Source organism: Pristis pectinata, chromosome 3 (assembly GCF_009764475.1).
Source record: "Pristis pectinata isolate sPriPec2 chromosome 3, sPriPec2.1.pri, whole genome shotgun sequence".
NCBI classification, from domain to species: domain Eukaryota; kingdom Metazoa; phylum Chordata; class Chondrichthyes; order Rhinopristiformes; family Pristidae; genus Pristis; species Pristis pectinata.
Window position 1 is genome coordinate 89,485,238 of NC_067407.1, and position 19,743 is coordinate 89,504,980.

General features: G+C 35.6%; 1 protein-coding gene across 1 annotated transcript in view; it reads right to left on the reverse strand.

The window, feature by feature from the left end:
• Position 1: 1 nt before the first annotated feature.
• Positions 2–19,743, reverse strand: part of LOC127567882 (protein sel-1 homolog 1-like) — a 47,512-nt gene continuing 27,770 nt past the window's right edge. The window contains exons 11-19 of the mRNA XM_052011047.1: positions 18,157–18,234; positions 14,258–14,320; positions 14,087–14,174; positions 13,827–13,975; positions 11,940–12,105; positions 11,773–11,847; positions 9,044–9,216; positions 1,322–1,450; positions 2–533 (exon numbers count right to left, since the gene is read on the reverse strand). Coding sequence (XP_051867007.1) covers positions 414–533; positions 1,322–1,450; positions 9,044–9,216; positions 11,773–11,847; positions 11,940–12,105; positions 13,827–13,975; positions 14,087–14,174; positions 14,258–14,320; positions 18,157–18,234 — 1,041 coding nt within the window. The 3' untranslated portion in view covers positions 2–413. The remainder of the gene's footprint in view (positions 534–1,321; positions 1,451–9,043; positions 9,217–11,772; positions 11,848–11,939; positions 12,106–13,826; positions 13,976–14,086; positions 14,175–14,257; positions 14,321–18,156; positions 18,235–19,743) is intronic.

Sequence of the window (19,743 nt, forward strand, 5' to 3'; positions counted from 1 at the left end):
AGTTTAAAATATTGGATGGGTTAAACATAATAACAGACAAAACATCAAGAGGTTTATTGTATCTTTGAAAGTGGATAAGTCACCAAGCCTGAAAGAAACGTAGTCCAGGTTGTTGAAAGAAAAAGAAGAAAATACTGGATCATCAATTTTCAGTCCCTACTCCTCTCTCCACCCTCAACCACTGCTCACTGCTACTTGCTGCAGCAGCATTGTGAGTGGACTGATGTGTGTTAATTAGCCTGTAATTAGAACAACCAAGGATAAACTATGCACAGATATTCAAATTCTTTGTCACAATATATTGAAACTTGTAACAAAAGACATTACATATTAGGTTACAGAAAAGTTAAATTCATGAAAACACTTGATGCTAACAATGTAGCAAGATTTATATAACTCCCACAGTATATGTTCTATCCATGCCTGTAGGCCATCAAAACAGCCAGAAGCAAAGTCAAAATCATGATTAGAAAGAGATCCCAATGATGCCACAGCAATCTATCCAGGCTCATTTGTTTCCATACTTCACTGAGCTGAAAAATATCAAAAAGCTGCATTAATTTGTTGTCTCTGGTTTGGTAGTCTCTCAGTACAACTCTTGTCCCAATGAAAATGTAGTTGTCAACAACATATTCTCATTAAATGTTGTTGCCTGAACCAGTTCATTCAAGCTTTAACACTCTAAAATCTCTGCAGATAGATAATTAGATGCATAGAGAATGCTTTCCAGGTTAAATGTATGTGGTGAAATGATAATGATGTCATAGGCAACCAAAATCCCATCCCCAAAAAACCTTAAACCGAGAGATCTGGTTGTGTCTAAAATTAAAATCCAATACAACCAAAAGCAATCCATACCTGACAAGAGCATCAATAAACCTCTCGCTGCTCAAACACAAACAAAAAGAAAAACTGCTAGAAATGCTAAGCAGGCCATTGACCTGAACCATTAACTCTGTTTCTCCCTTCATTGATGCAGCCTGACCTGCTGATAATCTCCAGCATTTCTGATTTTATTTCAAATGTACTCTAGATCTTTTTGAGGATAAAATATCAAATATTTATCAAAAGCAGAACAAGTGGTAACAATGAGCAAATCATTCCAAACCTGGAATAAAGTGTTGAGATAGACTGGATAACTTAGCCCAACTCAAATCTGAAATATTTTCTCAGAATATACACAGGACCCAACCCAGACTTGACTTGCAGTTGGCTCTTGTTGGGTGGCCAGGTCTACTTTCCCCTGTTTGCTCAAACTGTAAAAACCAAATTGCTAATCCCCTTTTTGATTTCCTTCCATTTAAATGTAAATGATACTTACATTAGTGTACTGAACTGAATGGATGAGATTTATGGCTCCCAGCTTGAAAAGTGCAAGGAAAACTGGTATGTATGCATCTATGCTCGTTTCTGCAGCCAGATTGTAGAATCGTCTGGCTAAATGGAGATCCTAAAGAAAAAGATGTATATTATTTTGAAATACCATTTAGATTTGGTTAAGAACTGCAATATTTTGGGTACAAATTACTGTAGTTGAGGAAAAAATGGAGGATCCTCATTTTCATTTTTGATGAAAATAAACCCAGAGCTTAAACAAAGGGGTAGAGGGTCAACCGTGTAAAGTTGAAGTTTGAGGTCATGAACATTTTGTTTAGATGTGGTCATCAATACCATGAATGGACTTCTGGGTTGAAAAGTGAAAATGTGAGCTTTGAATCATTGATGAAGCTTTTATGAGAGCTTAATGGAAAAAGGGAATCACCTTCTTTATCATACTTCTGAAAACTGCATTCCCGTATTAGTGATTTTGAAAGCATCCAGTGTGAAGGTTTAAAGTGAATATAAAAACCAAGTATCACTGCTCACCACTTCCATGTAGCACTAATAATGTATGAAAGGGGTATCCCCAAGGAGTCTGCTGGCCGTTGATGGAGTAACAGCTATTTGCTGCTGCTCTCACTGTATCTAACCTTTTCAACCCGACTTGAAATTCTTCCTTTTCACCCTTGGTAGTAAATTTAAACATGATTTTATTTTACTATGAATACAAGGGGTGCTAAGGCCATGAAAACCACTAAGGAAGATGTTCCTCCTGTAACTTTAGAAGCTATTTTCGAGCAGCTTCAACAAATTAATGCCAAACTTGATTCTTTTCAAAGAAGACTGGAAGATCATGAAGGATGAATTGAAGTGAACGAAGCCTCTCTTTTGTTTTTGGATGGGAAAATCGATGATTTACAGAGCCTTTATGAAAAACAAGCCAAAGACAACGAAAGATTAAAGCTGAAGATTATTGACTTAGAAAACAGGAGCAGAAGATCCAATCTTCATATTCTAGGATTACCAGAGAAGATGGAAGGTAATCAACCGATGGAATTTTTTGCAAAGTTTTCGGCTCAATTATTCCCTGGTATTCTAGAATCTTTGCCTAAGATTGATCGAGCACACAGAATACCTTTTTTCAAACACCCTATGCAAGTTAAACCCAGATCAATTATCATCTCTCTCCATGATTTTCAAACTAAGGAGCTTCTAATTTGGGAGGCACATCATCGGGGGATGATTAATTTCCAAGACTATCAAATTAGAATCATTGAAGATTACTCACCAGGAGTTATGAAGGAACGGGTTAAATTCAAAAAGGTTATGTCGGATCTGTATCAGAAAGGGTACAAGCCGTCGCTTCGATTCCCGGCAAGACTCAGGATCATACTTAAAAACGGCTCGCAAAAATGGTTTCGATCCTTGGTAGAAGCCCAGAGTTTTCTGGAAACTCCCACTGAATGATTTCACATTTTTCGTTATGAACACCTTCTGTTTTCTATTTTTTTTCTTTTGGGTTTTTTTTCTAGTAACCACTTATTAATTTTTGGGATGATTATGTTTCTTTTTGATTCTTTTCTGTTTTTTTTTTGTAATATAGTTTGAAATAAGAAAAAAAGCAATATTTTAAGTTGCATTGAACTAAGAACACTTGTTTTTACATTGTTTAATTCTGGTTTCATTGTTTATCTCATTGCTATGTCTGGGTTGGAACTTTATTAACCTTGAAGTTAATTAGCAGAAATAATTTGGGGTTATGCTGTCTGTAGGTAGCTGCCAGCTGCTTCTCAGCTGGTTTCTTTTCTTTGGGTGTTGGGAGGGGGGTGGGGGGTTTTCTTGGGAAGTTGTTTTGGGCTGTCAGCCAAATCTGCTGCGTAGTTACTTTATTTGTAATTCTACTGTAGTACTTGTTACTGTTTTTTTTTCCAATGGTTTGCTCATCATTCTTTTTTTTACCTACATTCAAATATTATAATGGATCGAGTTATTAATTTACTTAGTTTTAATGTGAAAGGCTTACATTATCCTTTAAAGCGGAAAAAGATTTTTGCCTATATTAAAAAACTTAAAGCCTCTATTATCTTTTTACAAGAAACTCATATTCACAATTGTGATATTTCACGTTTTTTTAATCAATGGAATGGGCTCCAATTTCATTCTTCTTTTCAAGCTAAATCTAGAGGGGTTTCAATTTTTATAGATAGGACAGCTTCATTTGACCAACATTAGGTCATAACTGATACTAATGGTCATTTTGTTATAATATCAGGGAAAATAAATAATAGACCAATGGAGTTGGCTAATATTTATGCTCTAAATACAGATGACGCAGGATTTTTTGAATGATTTTTGTCATTTCTACCAGACTTGAACTTTTATTCTTTGGTCTTGGGAGGAAATTTTAATCTCTGGTTAGATCCCAAATTAGATAGGTCATCTACTAAATTAGCAGTTCCTAATAAATCAGCTTTATTTCTTCAATTGTTTTTAATGAAAACTGGGGTTATTGACACCTGGCATTTTTTGCATCCAGAGGATAAGGAATATTCCTTTTTCTCTGATGTTCACCATACATATTCCAGGATTGATTACTTTTTTATTGATAACCAAATGATTTCATCAGTTTGATCCTGTGACTATAAAAAGATTGCTCTTTCAGATCATGCTCCTGTGCTTCTTACCTTAAATTTCCCTGGGCTCCCTCAGACAAATAGATTTTGGCGTTTTAACCTAACTTTGTTATCTGATAAAAATTTTTTCCAATTTATGGAGAAACAAATTACTCTTTTTTTAAAGGAGAATTCATCGGAAGAGATTTCTAGTCTTATTGTTTGGGATACTTTCAAAGCCTTTATTAGAGGTCAAATTATTTCTTATACAGCAAGCATTAGGAAAAAAGCTGACAGAGAAAGAGCTGATCTAGTTGATCAATTGAAACTATTAGATCAAAACCATGCTTTGGATCCAGATCCAGCTTTATATAAAAGGCGAGTTGAAATTAAAATTAAATATGATCTTCTTTTAACTTATCCAATTGGAAGTCAACTTTTAAAAGATAAAAGTCAATTTTACATTCATGGAGATAAAACAGGTAAATTACTGGCTAACCAATTAAAAATTTCCAGAGCTAGACGACAAATTAAAGGAATTTTGAAAGCCAATGGTGAGAGGACAACTGATCTTTTAGAAATAAATGATACTTTTAGAGAATTCTATTCTAAACTTTACAGTTCTAATTTTCCTAAAGATAATACTGTAATGGATAATTTCTTTGACGAATTAAATGTTCCTACACTTTCCACTGAAAATCGAAAACAGTTGGATCAACCTATTACATATGAGGAAATCGCCGAGGTTGTGCGATCTTTACATTCTGGAAAGACTCCGGGTCCGGATGGATTTCCCGGAGAATTCTATAAGGCCTTTTCCTCTTATACCTCATTTATGTGCTGTCTTTTTGGATTCTTTTAAATTGGGTAGACTACCACAATCTTTTTATGAAGCTTCTATTTCACTTATTCTTAAGAAAAATAAGAACCCAACAGAATGTGCTTCGTATAGACCAATTTCGCTACTTAATGTGGATGTTAAAATTTTATCTAAAGTTCTAGCTCGTAGATTGGAAAATATTTTACCTTCAATTATATCCGATGATCAGACTGGTTTTATTAAAAATCAATATCCTCATTTTAATATTCGTCATTTATTGAATATTATTTATTCTCCCTCTAAGGAAATATCGGAATGTGTGATATCTCTAGATGCTGAGAAGGCCTTTGATCGGATTGAATGGAATTACTTATTTAAAACTTTAGAGAAATTTAGTTTTGGGCCTGATTTTATCCAATGGATTAAATTACTTTATTTATCCCCTTCTGCTCGAATTCTTACTAATTTTCAAAGTTCTAAACCTTTTAAACTTCAACGTGGAACCAGGCAGGGATGTCCTTTGAGCTCTTTAATTTGGCCTTAGAACCTTTAACTATTCTTTCCAAGAATCTAGAGATATCTTTGGTATCTCCAGAAGAGGTATTAACCATAAAGTTTCTCTGTATGCTGATGATTTATTACTCTTTATATCTAATGTTGAAGCCTCCTTACCTCCTATGCTTTCTTTACTTTCTGGCTTTAGTCATTTTTCAGGCTACAAATTGAACTTATACAAGAGTGAATTTTTTCCTCTGAATAGTGTGGTATCATTTGATCTTAATATTCTTTTAAAATTGTAAGAAATTGTTTTACCTATTTGGGAGTGTCAATTACTAAAAATTATAAGCATTTATTTAAAGAATTTTTTTTACCTTATTACACTATGTGAAAAGGGTTTTATCAAGTTGGTCTCCCCTTTCTCTATCATTGATTGGCCGAATTGATGTTATTAAAATGAATATTTTACCTAAATTTATATATCTGTTTCAGGTTTTACCTGATTTTATTCCTAAATCTTTCTTTGACTCTCTTGAATCAATTATATCTTCTTACATATGGAATAATAAACATCCTAAATTAAATAAAGTGCACCTTCAGAAGGTTAAAAAGAACGGAGGTTTAGCCTTACCTAATTTTAGATTTTATTACTGGGCAGTCGATATACAAAATCTTACGTTTTGGTTATATTACATTAATCGAGAGGCTTGTCCAATATGGGTCTCTTCGGAAACTAACTTTGTTAAAAAATTTTCTATTATTTCTCTGCTTGGTTCTCCACTTCCTTTATCATTAATTAAACTAACAGATAATTTAGTAGTTAAACATGCCTTGAGGATTTGGTTACAGTTTAGAAAATATTTTGGTTTATTGAGTTTTTCTTTGTCCAGTCCCATTTTCTCTAATTACTTTTTTAAGCCTTCTATGACTGATGTAGTTTTTAAAGAGTGGGACAAATTAGGTATTACTTGTTTTCAAGATCTTTTTGTTGGAGGAAATCTTTCTTTGTTTGAACAATTGTCTACCAAGTATAATTTACCAAAAACTCATTTTTTTAGATATTTACAAATTAGAGATTTTCTTTGATCTCAATTACATTCTTTTCCTTTGTGTCCCGATAAGAATTTATTAGAGGTAATTTTTAAGTTGGAACCCTTTCAGGATGGCTCAATATCTAATATTTATGACAGATTACTAGGAATGAGTAAGGTGCCACTAGATAAAATTAAAAATGCTTGGAAACAAGATTTGCAGATGTCAATTTCCGAGGAAACTTGGAATGAAATTTTCAAGTTGGTTAATACTTCATCATTATGTGCTCGTCACTCTCTCCTTCAATTTAAAGTGGTCCATAGAGCTCACTTGTCTAAAGATAAATTATCCCGTTTTTATTCTGATATATCTCCTTACTGTGATAAATGCAATAACGGAGTGGCTTCCTTAATTCACATGTTTTGGACTTGTCAGAGTCTTAAAAAAATATTGGACAGAGGTCTTTCATACTTTTTCTGTACTTTTTAAAATAAATTTTAAACTTAATCCTTTGACTGCACTATTTGGGATTGTTGGAGAAAAAGATATAACTTTGAAGGCTTCTGATTTACATATTCTGGCTTTTATTTCTCTTACAGCCAGGAGAGCAGTATTGCTTAAATGGAAGGAAGCTACTCCACCTACGCATGTTCAATGGTTACGGGATGTTATGTCATACTTGAATCTAGAGAAGATTCGCTGTTCAGTTTTTGAATCTAACCTAGACTTTCAAACCCTGTGGGGACCCTTTTTGAATTATTTTCAAAATCTCTGATTTGGGGGACTAAAATGCAGATATTGGCTGACAGTGTTATGTTTTTTTTTAAGGTTTTTCCTTGCTGTTTCTTCTATCTAACAGCTTCGGGTTTTGGTAGTGGGGGTAGATTTTTTTTGTAATAAAATATTTCAATTTTTTCTTTCCTTATTAACTAACTACTATAGGTGATTAATGATTTAGAGTATTGTAATCCTAAGTACAACTTAATACAATGTATTCAATAGTATTTTTACTTTCTTTTTTGATGCATGTACTTTGTATTTTTTTCATGGATTTAATAAAAATATTGTAAAGAAAGGGGTATCCTTAGATGTGTAAGAAAAAAAAAGCAAACTACTATTGTTGTACTGATAACCAAAATAGCTTACAAGATTTGTGTACCTGTTCATGAATTTGTACTTATTATTGAGAACAAAGGTCATTTATGAGAATGGTCAAGACTATACTTGGGTTCCATGTAAAATATTTTACCTGGCGACCCAGATAAAATGGCTGACCCTTAAGAATTAAAAAAAGAATCTAAACATGACTGGGGCTGTTGTTCAAATGCATGTCTGCTGGAAGTGAATAATGTTTGTTTTCAAAACATCCAACTTACAAATTGTATATTATCCTCATAGAGTCATAAAGCACAGAAACAGGCCCTTTAGCTCACCAAGTCCATGCAGACCATCAAGGACCACTCACACTGAACCTACACTATTTCCATTTAAATCCCCCCATATTAGGGGCCAAACATGGGCAACTTGGACTAGCTTGTATGGGAATCTTGGTTGGCAAGGGCCAGTTGGGTCCTGTGCTGTCTGCCTCAATGACTATTTCCATCAGATCCTACTGCTCATCTGCACAGTGGGGGAAATTTACAGTGGCCAACGAACCTTCTGACCCACTCGTCTTTGAGATATGGGAGGAAACAGGAAGAACATGTAAACTTCACTCAGTACTGGAAGTTGGGATTGAACCTGGCTCTTCCAGCTGTGCCTCTATGCTGTCCTGACTTAATGATAAAAGTGCAGATCTTACATTTTTGAAGCTAACTCCTGAATTCATTGCTGAACGAACACCTCTGTGGCAGCATTATTATCATGAGAACAGTAGTGGTTCAAGAAGGTGGCTTTTTACGATCACCTCAAGGCAAGGAGGACAATAAATGCACTTTTGTCAGCAACACCCATACCCTAAGAACATTTTGAAACCCCACAATTTAAAGTAGCACAAACATGCAAATTAAGAGCAGGAATGGGCCATTTGGCCCCTTGTGCCTCTTCTGTAATTTAATAAAATCATGGCTATTTTGTAACCACTGTGATAATTTTTCACCCCCTTGCTTATCAATTGTCTATCTACCTCTGCTTTAAAAACATTCAAAGACTGCATTTTCACCTCCATATGAGGAAGAGACACAATGCTCTGTGGAAGAAAAATTTGCTTCAAATCGGAGTCAAGTGGGTGACCTATTTGTATTGTCCCACAAGAAATATGCTCTCCATATCCACCCTCGAAAGAGAACTCAAGATCTTATATGTTTCAATTAAGTCCTTTCTCTCTCTTCTAAGCTTCAGCAGATACAACCTAACCTGTCCAAGCTTTTCTCAATGACATGCCAGGATTAGTTTAGTAAACCTGCCCTGAACTACTTTCAACACTTTAAACTTCCTTCATTAAATAATGAGACTAAAAATTGAATCCCTCAAGTAATGCCATCAAATCTAGATGAAGAGTCTCAACCCAAAACATTGACTTTCCATTTCCCTCTATGGATGCTGCCTGACCTGCTCAGTTCCTCCAGCAGCTTGTTTTTTTCTCCAGATTCCAGCATCTACATTCTCGTGTCTCCTATCTATCCATCATTGTTTATAAGTTTTTAAAGAATCGTGAATTCTGTGACAATACAGTAATTGAGAATTTTAAGAAGTGCTCATTATATATTAATCTACAATCCATTGAAAAACTTTTTATTGTGGTAATATGACTGCTTCCTACCTGTTCTGTCCCAAGTCCATGTTCGTACATGTATGCGAGGTTGAACATGGCTTGTGCACTGCGTTGCTGTTCAGCAGCTAAACGATAGTGAATTGCAGCTGTTTCATAATCCACTTTTGTTCCATGACCGTAGTAGTAATAATCGCCCAGTTTAATTCTGGCATATGAATATCCTAGCAAGCAAGACAATGTTTTAATGTCTAACTAAAGTATTTTAACAGATTCCAAATAATTTGCCATTCTGATTGTCTTGCATAGAAGTAGGAATGCTGTGAATTTTCTACGCTTTACTGGCAAAAGAATGAAGAAATCTCTCCTCAATCCAAAATAGCCTATTCCTTATTCTGATACTGTGACCCCTAATTCTAGACTTTTAATGAGATCACCTCTCATTCTTCTAAACTCTAGAAGACAGTCCAAATCTACAACAATCTCTTATCATTCGGCAAAACTGCCTGGAAGCATTCTGGTGAACCATTGCTCCATTCCCTCTATGGTAAGTATATCCTTTATGGGTAAGGAAACCAAAACTGTATGCTCGCTAAGGCCTTAGATAATTCCAGTAAGGCATTATTATTCCTATACACAAGTCCTCTTGTAATAAAGACCAACATATCATTTGCCTTCCTAACTTGCTTGCTATATTTACATGTCAGCTTTCAGTGACATGCACGTGGACACCAAGGTTCCTTTGAACATTAATATTATCCAATCTCTCTTTATATATAAAGTGCTATTTTTTTCTTTGTGCACCAAAATGGATAACTTCATATTTTTCAACATATTAAATCTGCTATTAACTTGCCCACTCACTCCACTTACTGTATCTATATCCCCTTGACTCCACTTATCTATCTCTCCATGAATCCACTGTACATCTCCTCCCTACTCATATTCCCACCTAATTTTGTATCATCAGCAAACTTGGAAGTATCACAGTTAGCCCACTCAGCCAAATTTGTGAATAGCTAACCCGAGCACTGATCCCTGTAGTGCCTTCCTAGTCTCAGCCTGCCAACCTGAGAAAAATATGTTTATTCCCACACTTTGCTTTCTGTATGATTACTAATTTTCATTCCATGATATATTACTTCCAACTTCATGTATTCTGTCTTTGTTAACCAACTCCCTTAACCTCCCATATGCAAGACAGTCTTCTGAAAATCCACATACACCACATCCGCCTTATCCAATTTATCACAACTCAAAAGAACTCCAGTAGATCTTCCACATACGATTTTCCTTTCAAAAGTCCACGCTGACTCTGCTCAATTCCAGTTTCTGTTCAAGAATTATTAATACTATATTATATCCTTTATTATTATTATATTATTATATCCTTCAATATAGATTCCAGCATTTTTCCTATGACTGATGGTAATTTCCAGTTTCTTTTTCATCCATTTCTTAAATATGGGGTCTCATTTACAACCCTCCAGTCCATAAGAACGATACCAAAATCTAAAGATTTTTTTGGAGGATGACAATCAGTGTTTATTATCTCTATAGTAACCTCTTTATATACTCAGTGATGTAGATTGTCAGAATTTTGGATTTATCATCATTTAGTGTCACCAACTTCTGTCGCATATCTCCTCATATTTGATTTTCACATAAATACTGACAGACTTCTGGAAGCAGATTACTGTCTTTTGGGCCATGATTTGGTGTATGATGTAGGAATCCTGGGCAAGGTGTAGCACATGAGGTGATTCCTAGTATACAGAGTGGGGGCTCCCAAATGACAGAGAAATAAGGGATTTCTTCTAAAGTAAGAAAAGTCACACCATCAGATTTTAAATATTTCATCCAGCACATATGTTGCCATACATTCTCCTGGCATAGAAGTATATTTGTGTGGAGCCTTCACTCTGGCAATTTATACATTACAATGGCTCTGGAGAGCTGGACTAGAGGAAAGTGGAGCTGTTGCTTCTCCCACCCAGGACAGGGAAACTAAATAAAGCAAAAACTTAGTTAGATAATGAAATGACTGAGAAAATGGAGGTGGACACTGAGTATAATTATCATGTATATTATTATGACAATTATTGTTAAATAGACTGCATTGGAGAAACATAACTATTTACAGCTTTGTCTGGAAGTAGTTGAAGGCTTTTAGCATATGTTTACCCTTGTCATTGGAGAACAATCTTTTATGTTTCTCATGACCTATTGCCAGTATTTTAATAGAGGATCATATGATGAGGCATAAAGTTGCCCATTAATGAATGTTAGTTACAATGGAAAATTATGATGCCAGATGTGGCATAATAGTTTCAATGGTTTTACTTTAAACCCATAATCAACTTTTGATTTTCTGCATGTTATGCTTTGCTATAAAATATGCCTTTAACTGTAATTTCAGACCATTAACTAAAAATAATACGCCATCATTTCAACTGGCACATATAAATTTAAAAAGCATTAAGTGACTTGAACAAAATGATATGTCGTACACTACAAATAAAATGTGCGTCCTGTGCCATGGATAATTGTGGAAATAAGTCATAAACCCAAGTCAATATAAATCTACAATTGGTATTACTCATTGATTTATTTTCTATAATCCAGGAGTTTGTGGTGTGTGAGATCCAACCTATTAGTTGTATCTCTCACTCGAGCACAGAATGCTTGTGGGGTACAATACATAACATGAAATTAAAAACAAAGATATTTTCCTATTAACTGGTAGTTTTCTGTCATGTACCTTATATATACACCTGTACCTTGAGCTGCAGCTCGGTTCCAGTATATCAGAGCCATATGATAGCAATCAATCTTTGAGATGAGCGCAGATCGTTCTATTTTCAAAACAAAATCACTGAGTTTACTTCTAAACAACTCACAGTAAAAACATTTTTGAGAGTTTTAAATATTCTGTTTTTGAACTTACCATATTCTAGAATGTAGGCTATGTTACTCTGAGCCATTTCATATCCTTGCTCTGCAAGGAATAAATACTGAAGAAAGGCAGAATCTATATCATTCTCCTTGTAGGCAAAATATGCAGCTAAAAATCTCTCAGTCCATTGACCTCTTTCACAAACATTCTTGTAAAGCTAAAAAAGGAGTAAGCCTTGATAAGTTAAAAATCAAGAATAATTGGAAGAGTTTTAACTGTGGAATTAGAACCAAACATAATTTCACTAAAAATATTAAACTGGTTTTATATTATACCTCCTAGTACTTAGATTATTTGACTTCCAGAAAAAAGAATAAAATTAACATGTATGAAATTCTAAATAAATGTGCAAGTCCATAGGCAAAAATATTTTCTAAATATTTAATATACAGTGTATTTTCTCATGAATTGAAGAAAATTAGAGTAGGAACTGATTCAATCCCCAATGCAATAGAAGCATTTTTTAAAATAATAAATGACTAAAACAAATATATTGGTTATTTCAAATGTATCTCTTTAAGAAAATTATGTAATTAATATTACTTGCCTTCTTGCTTTTAAAACTTAATGTTTCTGTGTGGTTAAGGTTCCTGGCCATCCCAATAACCAGATCCCACAGTCTTTATCAATGAATGGGGACCATTAGGTATATTTATGGATGTACCATGGAACAGAATACATCAACATTCTCTACTTAATGGTTGTATATAATTTCAGTGTCCCAGGTTTAAAAAAAAGTATAAATTAGTTAAATGTTAAACAGATAAATTAACAATATTTAGCAAAACTTGTAATATTATAGTACAGAACTGAAAACCTGATTATGAAGTATACTCGTGAAATTGACACAGACCACAATATGTCACTGCTCTCTAATTTATTAAAAGTTATCAAATTCAGTGTCCCAGGTTAAAAAAAAGGATAAATATTTATTGAATATTAAATAGATAAATGAAAATACTCAGTACAATTGTATTATTATTGTACTGGAACAGCAAACTTCACTAATCTCAAAGTATCTTAATTAGCAAGGATGCTTTCCTGCACTAATCCACGTAAAAATGGTTCCCTTTAGATGCATTTCAATTGCGGGCATTCTTGCCTCTCAATCTTGCCCTGTGTTTCACTCCAGAGTTTGGAGCACAAAGATCTAGGCTGGCACTCCAGTGTGGTATTGAGGATTGATACACTTTCAGAGGTGCCTTCTTTTGGAGGGAGACCACCAACTTAGTCATTGTTGTTCCTCAGCTCCCTCATACTTGCTTGCAAATGAGGAAGGTTTGTTGGTATTAGGAGGAAAGTGAAGAGTATTCCTCCATTAAAGCACGACACTACATCAATCTTATGCACATGTCCTTCCATTTTGCCAAGCTTTAGACACAATTGGACCAGGGGATGTGATGAACAAAGAGAAAATTTGTGCCTAATTTCTTTTAGAATCATCCCATTTCCCTTCACATCACATAATGAAGTTATCATGATTGCTTCCCGATAATACATTTTTCCTTGACCTCCGTGAGGATGTAGGGGGGATATGAGGAGCTTTAATATCCACGTGAATGTCATCTGTGATATTTTGTGTTTCAGGGGAGCTTATCAATCATTGAAACACAATGAATTAGATTTATCGATATAGCATGCAAACTAAAGGTGAACTGTATAGAATGCAAGGTTAAATAAATATTCTGAAGTTTTGCTAGTTCATCTTCAGTTAGTGCTAATGAAAAATAAAGCAATTTAACAGGATTAAGTAATGGTACAATGAATTTCATATCTGTGAAAAGAACAAGGTTTCAGACCCATTCCCTTTCTGACTTATTTTACCATTCAAGTCAACCGTACTGATTATATTAAAATTGATCATACTGGTTCTGTCACCTCAGCAGCAGTAAGACAGGATCTGACCACTCCAGTTCCACTTCCATACATCTGAGCTAGATTATACAAGGCCAAGGCATGTCCAGCTTGAGAGGCATGATGAAAATACTTAATGGCCAATTTATAGTCTCTCTTTACACCTAAGCCAGCTGTAATAAAAGTAAGTTTAGATTTATTTACTTGTAGCACAACATGTTGTTTAATTTTGTATATCACCTTTAATCAATAATACATCAAAACAGTGTATTTCTAATTCTTACTGTAGTACATAACTCCTAGTTGAAACTGTCCATCTACCCATCCCTTATCTGCTGCTTTCTTGAAATATTTTAAAGCCTCGTCATAATCCTGAAATAAAATTTAAAAAATAGACTCAGATTTTCCCAAAACATAATTTTGTTTCTTTTATAATATTAGAGCTGGAATCTTACCACTGGCACTCCTTTTCCATAAAGATAAACTAATCCTAATCCTGTTAGACCAATAGGGTTGCCCTGAAATAATAAAAGAAGGGTTACAATATTCAATTTGCAGAAATCCTAGTGCAGTTGAGGCCACATGTCCCAACAAAAAAATTGTTAATTATGTGAAACTTGAAAGGTAATGAAAATATTTCAAACATTATTGAAAATAGAGACCACTCAGCATCTTTCTGGGTGCTAGGTGAAATGAGTTGGAGAGAGTGTTATTTTATAATAACCAAAAGATGTTATGCCATTAAATGGACAATATGTTTTCAGGCCCTTTGGTGTTTGAATGTCCTTTTTTGTTTTTATAACAAAGCATTGAGAATTTTACCAGTCTTTTAGAGATTAAGTTCTTCCAAGTTTCTCCAGTATATAAAAAAATACTTAGATTTGAAGCAAGTTCCTAATTAACTGAAGCTGTTATTTTGGTAATTCTACATTTAAAACAACAGATCCCAATTAAATAGAATTAATTCGAAAGAATTAATTTATAATTAAGATTCACATATTATAATCGTCCTAATTAACTGTAATATCAATTAAGTAATGAAACAAAATACTGTAGCGCTCCCAAGCAGTCAATAGAAGATGAGGAGAAAGAAATTAGCTACAGGTTTTGTCATGTGAGAGAGGACATAAAATGGGTCCCAATGAAAAGAAGCTGATTGAATAAGTAAAATATATTTCAATTAGTTGAACTGGTTTCTCACCAGTTATCTCATTAGCTCAGTAGGCGTAAGACACCCTTAAAGAAAAGAAGTGAATGAGAACAGGAGAAATCACTTCAGTGCTCCAATAAAAGCTTATGCGCTGGGAAGATAAAAAGCATAAAAATGGCAAAATGAATTCCAAATTAAGTAAAGTAGGATGACCAGGAAAGCAAGGAAAAGTGGCATTCATGGTGAGTTTTATTTTTAGAGTCACTAGGTCTAAAGTCTGACATGAACTGACAGACTTACATATTTAACACAACAAATCAGGCAATGAATAGTTAACCCATGGGGGAGGGGGGGGGAGTCTGCTAATTTAAATATGATAATTATAGCTTTACCTGGAGCTTTGAGACTTAACTCAGGGTGTATGGGTTTTCAGAGATCCGGTGAAATCCCAGGAAGTGCGGGTCAGCATTGGACAGGAGATAATCAGATGATAATATAAACTCATGATAAATGCTGCAGTTTCACAGATGTTCTTATGAGTATCTTTGAAGGCTTTTCTTTACAGCAGTTGTATTGGATCTTAGTAAAATTTGGTGACAATTTTGGGAACGATAGTATTGCAATACCTGCAGGAAGAGCGGCTTAATGAGGGTGGATGCCCATGCAGGTGCTGTACAGTAACAGACAGACTGCATGCACAGTCCAAAAATTGACCAAAAAATTAAGCATCAGCCATGCTCTGACAGAATGCAAGTTCTGTGAATATAAGCTTTAAGAACAGAACGTCTGTGTGTAATTGAGGACAAAAGAGACAGATATCTGGCCTCCTGTGGTCTTTTGATTATCTACAAAGCTAGCATTCACAATATTGTTGTAAAATTGAGGGTCTTTATGTCTGAGTTTAATCCCAAGAAGTTTTTTTTAAGAAATACTGACATACAGGAGTGGTTTGTTTACAATGGCATGGGTTTATGTTGGTTCAACAGCAGAAAGCAGGTGCCAGAAAGATTTTTAAATTTTAATTTTTCACCTAAAATATACTCCATTATAACTTCTGAAATTATATTTGACTGCCTGGAAAATAATTGAGAAATTGTAAATTTGCAACATTACAGTTGTACAAAACAGCTGACAAGGTACCTGATAGAGAATAGAGGTAAAATATCTTTGCACAGGCCAAAAGGGCAAGGGGAGTGTGAAACATTGTTAGAACAAGGTGAAAGCTGCAGTTTGAATTATTTGCAGCAGTGGGATTTTAACACATGAGAGAGACATCTGGTTAAAAAGTCACTGCAGCCAGGAAGAAGCGAACTAGTAAATCCCCAAATTATGTTGGCAAGTGGACCATCGGGCCAGAAATATACTGCAATCAGGGAAGGGATTATAAACAGGAAGAGGTGAACCAGTTAATCCCCAAGAGGTTGATAGATGAATGACTAACACAGGCTGCAATCAGGAAAGGGGAATAGGTCGTTCACCAGCAGACATCAGCAGGTGGATCGCAGAGTCAGAGATATATTCAATCAGGGCAGTGGCTGCAATCAGAAAGGGGTAAATTGATCATTCACAGAAAGTTGTTTCTCATGGGATCACTGCCAAATGACTACCAGAATGGTCATGAACATAACAATATAATAACACAGGGTTTAGCTCATGGCAAGGAGGAATAGAAAGTCAGGAGGATTAGAAAGTCAGGAAGAGTATCCTAGTGTCAGCTGTTACATAAAGAGTGCAACAATCTTTCAACCTTGAATAAAGGCATTTCACTATGGAATAAGATATTCTGGTTTGTTGTCATTAACAAAAAACCCTGTCAGGATTTCTGCCAGCCGGTGGTACTCGCCTTATCCGCTAGTTGTAAACAAAGAGGGCAAAAGAAGACTTCTTTCTTTTATTGAGGCTAACCTTGTTGATCAGTAATTACTCTTTCGGACTTGCTACTTGCTTATTGCAGTTAGCAGGAATCTGTTAAGATGGGATATATGGCTCTGTTTCCCTGAACCACAATGTCGTTAGAAGTTCAGGCTATTATTCTTGTTGGTGGCTGATTGCTGGATCTCTACTTCTAGATATTTTAGTTCTGTCTGTCAAAATGATCACAGCCTTCAACTTCTATGCTTCAAGATCACTCCCATATCTAACAGGAGAGACAATGTACAGCACACCAGTGACCATTTTGAATGAGAAATTGCAGTTCTCCACTTGGATCATCTGTTGCCCACTGTCCTTGGGACTGGTGGGGGATAGAGAGCCACCAGTCAGGGACCTGATTGGAGGCTGAGGATGGTGTGCTGGAGATCAGGGGTATTTCGATCAGAATATTGGGGGCAGGGGGGAGTGGGGAGGGTAGTGAAAGTCTAGCAGGGAAGTTAAAAATTTAGTGAGGGAAACTTAGGCAGATTCACAGCCCAAGGCTTACACCTGTTCCTGAAAAATCAGACCTGCAGAGACAGCAGCATGATGAAAACATGGTTGTTTCAGGAGTGACAAATGAAAAAATATAATTTAATCAGAACTACACCAAGAACCATGAGGTGCCTCAACCCAACCATGGTATAGTTCCACATTATAAATTACCTTCCAAACACTGAATTCAAAATCAAGTAAGGAATTAGGATAGACTGGCATTTTTGTATGTGTCCTTCCTTCTCCATAACAGCCACAATTATTGTGTCCAATAGATTGTACCCTATTACATTTTCAGTATGATCTAAACTCGCTTCACAAGTAGAAATGGGTATCATCACTGCATCTGAAACAGATCAGATTTTGTGTTTGAAAGAGACAAACTTCTGTGGATTAAAAACAGAAAATGTTGGAGAAAATGCTTCCTGTTCTGATGAAGGATCCTGGACCTGAAACATTAACTATTCCACTTTCCACAGATGCTGTCTGACCTGCTGAGTTTCTCCAGTATTTTCTCTTTTTATTTCCGATGTCCAGCATCTGAAGTTTTTTTGACTTCCATGGATTGATTTCTCCCTTAATTATCCTTGCCAAATACATACCCCACAGAGCCACCTCAAAACAAGTTTTACAGCTTAGAGGAATGTATTTATTGATTTGCCTGTTGTTACTTAATCCATCAGGCTACAGTTCAGACTTTAGGAGATATATAAATAAGGAAGATGATAATCAAATGTTGTTTACATCATAAATAAAGCCGAATTTCACATTTATATGTGAGCTGTTTGCAAGACTTACCCTCTCAGCTGCCATTCTAAAATACATGAGAGCAGTTTCATTGCTCTGAGGCACTACTTCATTCCCTTCTGAATACATCTAAAAAACAAAGTTGCATTTAAAGAAATAGCACTTAATTTTAAGAAGTCTTAACACTGGGTGAGGCAGGATCAGTGACTGAGAGGCAGTGATCATTGAAGGGGACATGGTGGTCATCTGTAGGTTATATTTTAACATGGAGGACATATTTGGCTAAGTATTTTTTCGAAACTTACATTTTTGGCGACAGATTACAGCCCCATCGACTGTCACTAAGATCAAGCACTTTTGGTCTGCTGCCTCTGCAATTCATTTTTTTCCCCCTTGGGCTAATCTGTGTCTAGTGTACCCATAGCTTTGTATCCAAGCTTCTTTCTCTAGTTTCGCTCTTAAGTCCCTTTGTCCTCTGTGAACTCCTCTCTGAAACCCACCTCCTGCTCCCTCAATTCCTATTTCCAATAAGTTACTGACTACCCTTTCTCTCTTCAGGTACTGCCGTCTCTCCTTCAAATCCAGTGTCATCGTCCTTTCCTCAAAAAAAATCCTCTATTTTATCTCCAAAATCCTTGACCACCAAATTTGTCCCCACTTACCCAGAACTCCTTGCTTGAATCAATCTAATCATGCATCTACCCATGCCAGTCTACCAGAACAGCTCTGATCAAATTCACGAACGATATCCTATGTGATTGTGACAATGGTAACTTATCCTTTGTCCTTGACCCGGCTGCAGCCTTTTTAAGGGTTGACCACACCATCTCCTCCAACATCTCTGTCTTCCAGCTGAATGGGACCACACTCATCTGGTGCCTTTTTAGCCATTCAGTTGTAGTCAGAGAGCCATATGCAATGATTTCTCAAATCTGCTCTAATATCTGGGCTATCCTGCAAGGATCTACCCTTGGCTGTCTTCAATATCTCATCTATATGCTGCGACTCGGCAACATCATCTGAAAAAGGGGTGTCAGTTTCCACATGTGAGTTGATAACAAAAGGTGAACTTCACTTCCATTGTCTCTAAACTGTCAACCTGTATGTATGACATCCAAGACTGCATTAACACAAAATTCATTCAACTAGAAGCTGAAAATGCAGGAAATACTTGGCAGGGCAGGCAGCATTGTGGAAACAGAAACAGAGTTAATGTTTCAGGTCAACCTGATATGGTAACTCCATTTCTCTTTCCACAGATATTGCTTGATCCACTGGGTGTTTCTAGCATGTTCTGTTTTTATTTCATATTTCCAGCATCTGCAGTTTTTTTTTAACTTTTATCCTCCAGCAAAAGGTTGGGAACAGTAAAACCATTGTCTTCATTAGTCCTCATTACAAATTCTGTTCCCTAACCGCAACCACGTTCCTCTTTCTGACAATTATCTGAAAAGAAACCAGACTTCTTGTAACCTTAGTGCTGTAACCTTGGATCTTGAGTTGAGTTTTGGATCTTGTATCTATACCTTCATTTGGGCCAGCTCTTTAATATCACCCATTTCCACCCTGTTTCAGCCAATTTGCTGCTGAAATTCTTTTACATTGAAATTACTTGAAAATTTCAATGTATTTCAGGCT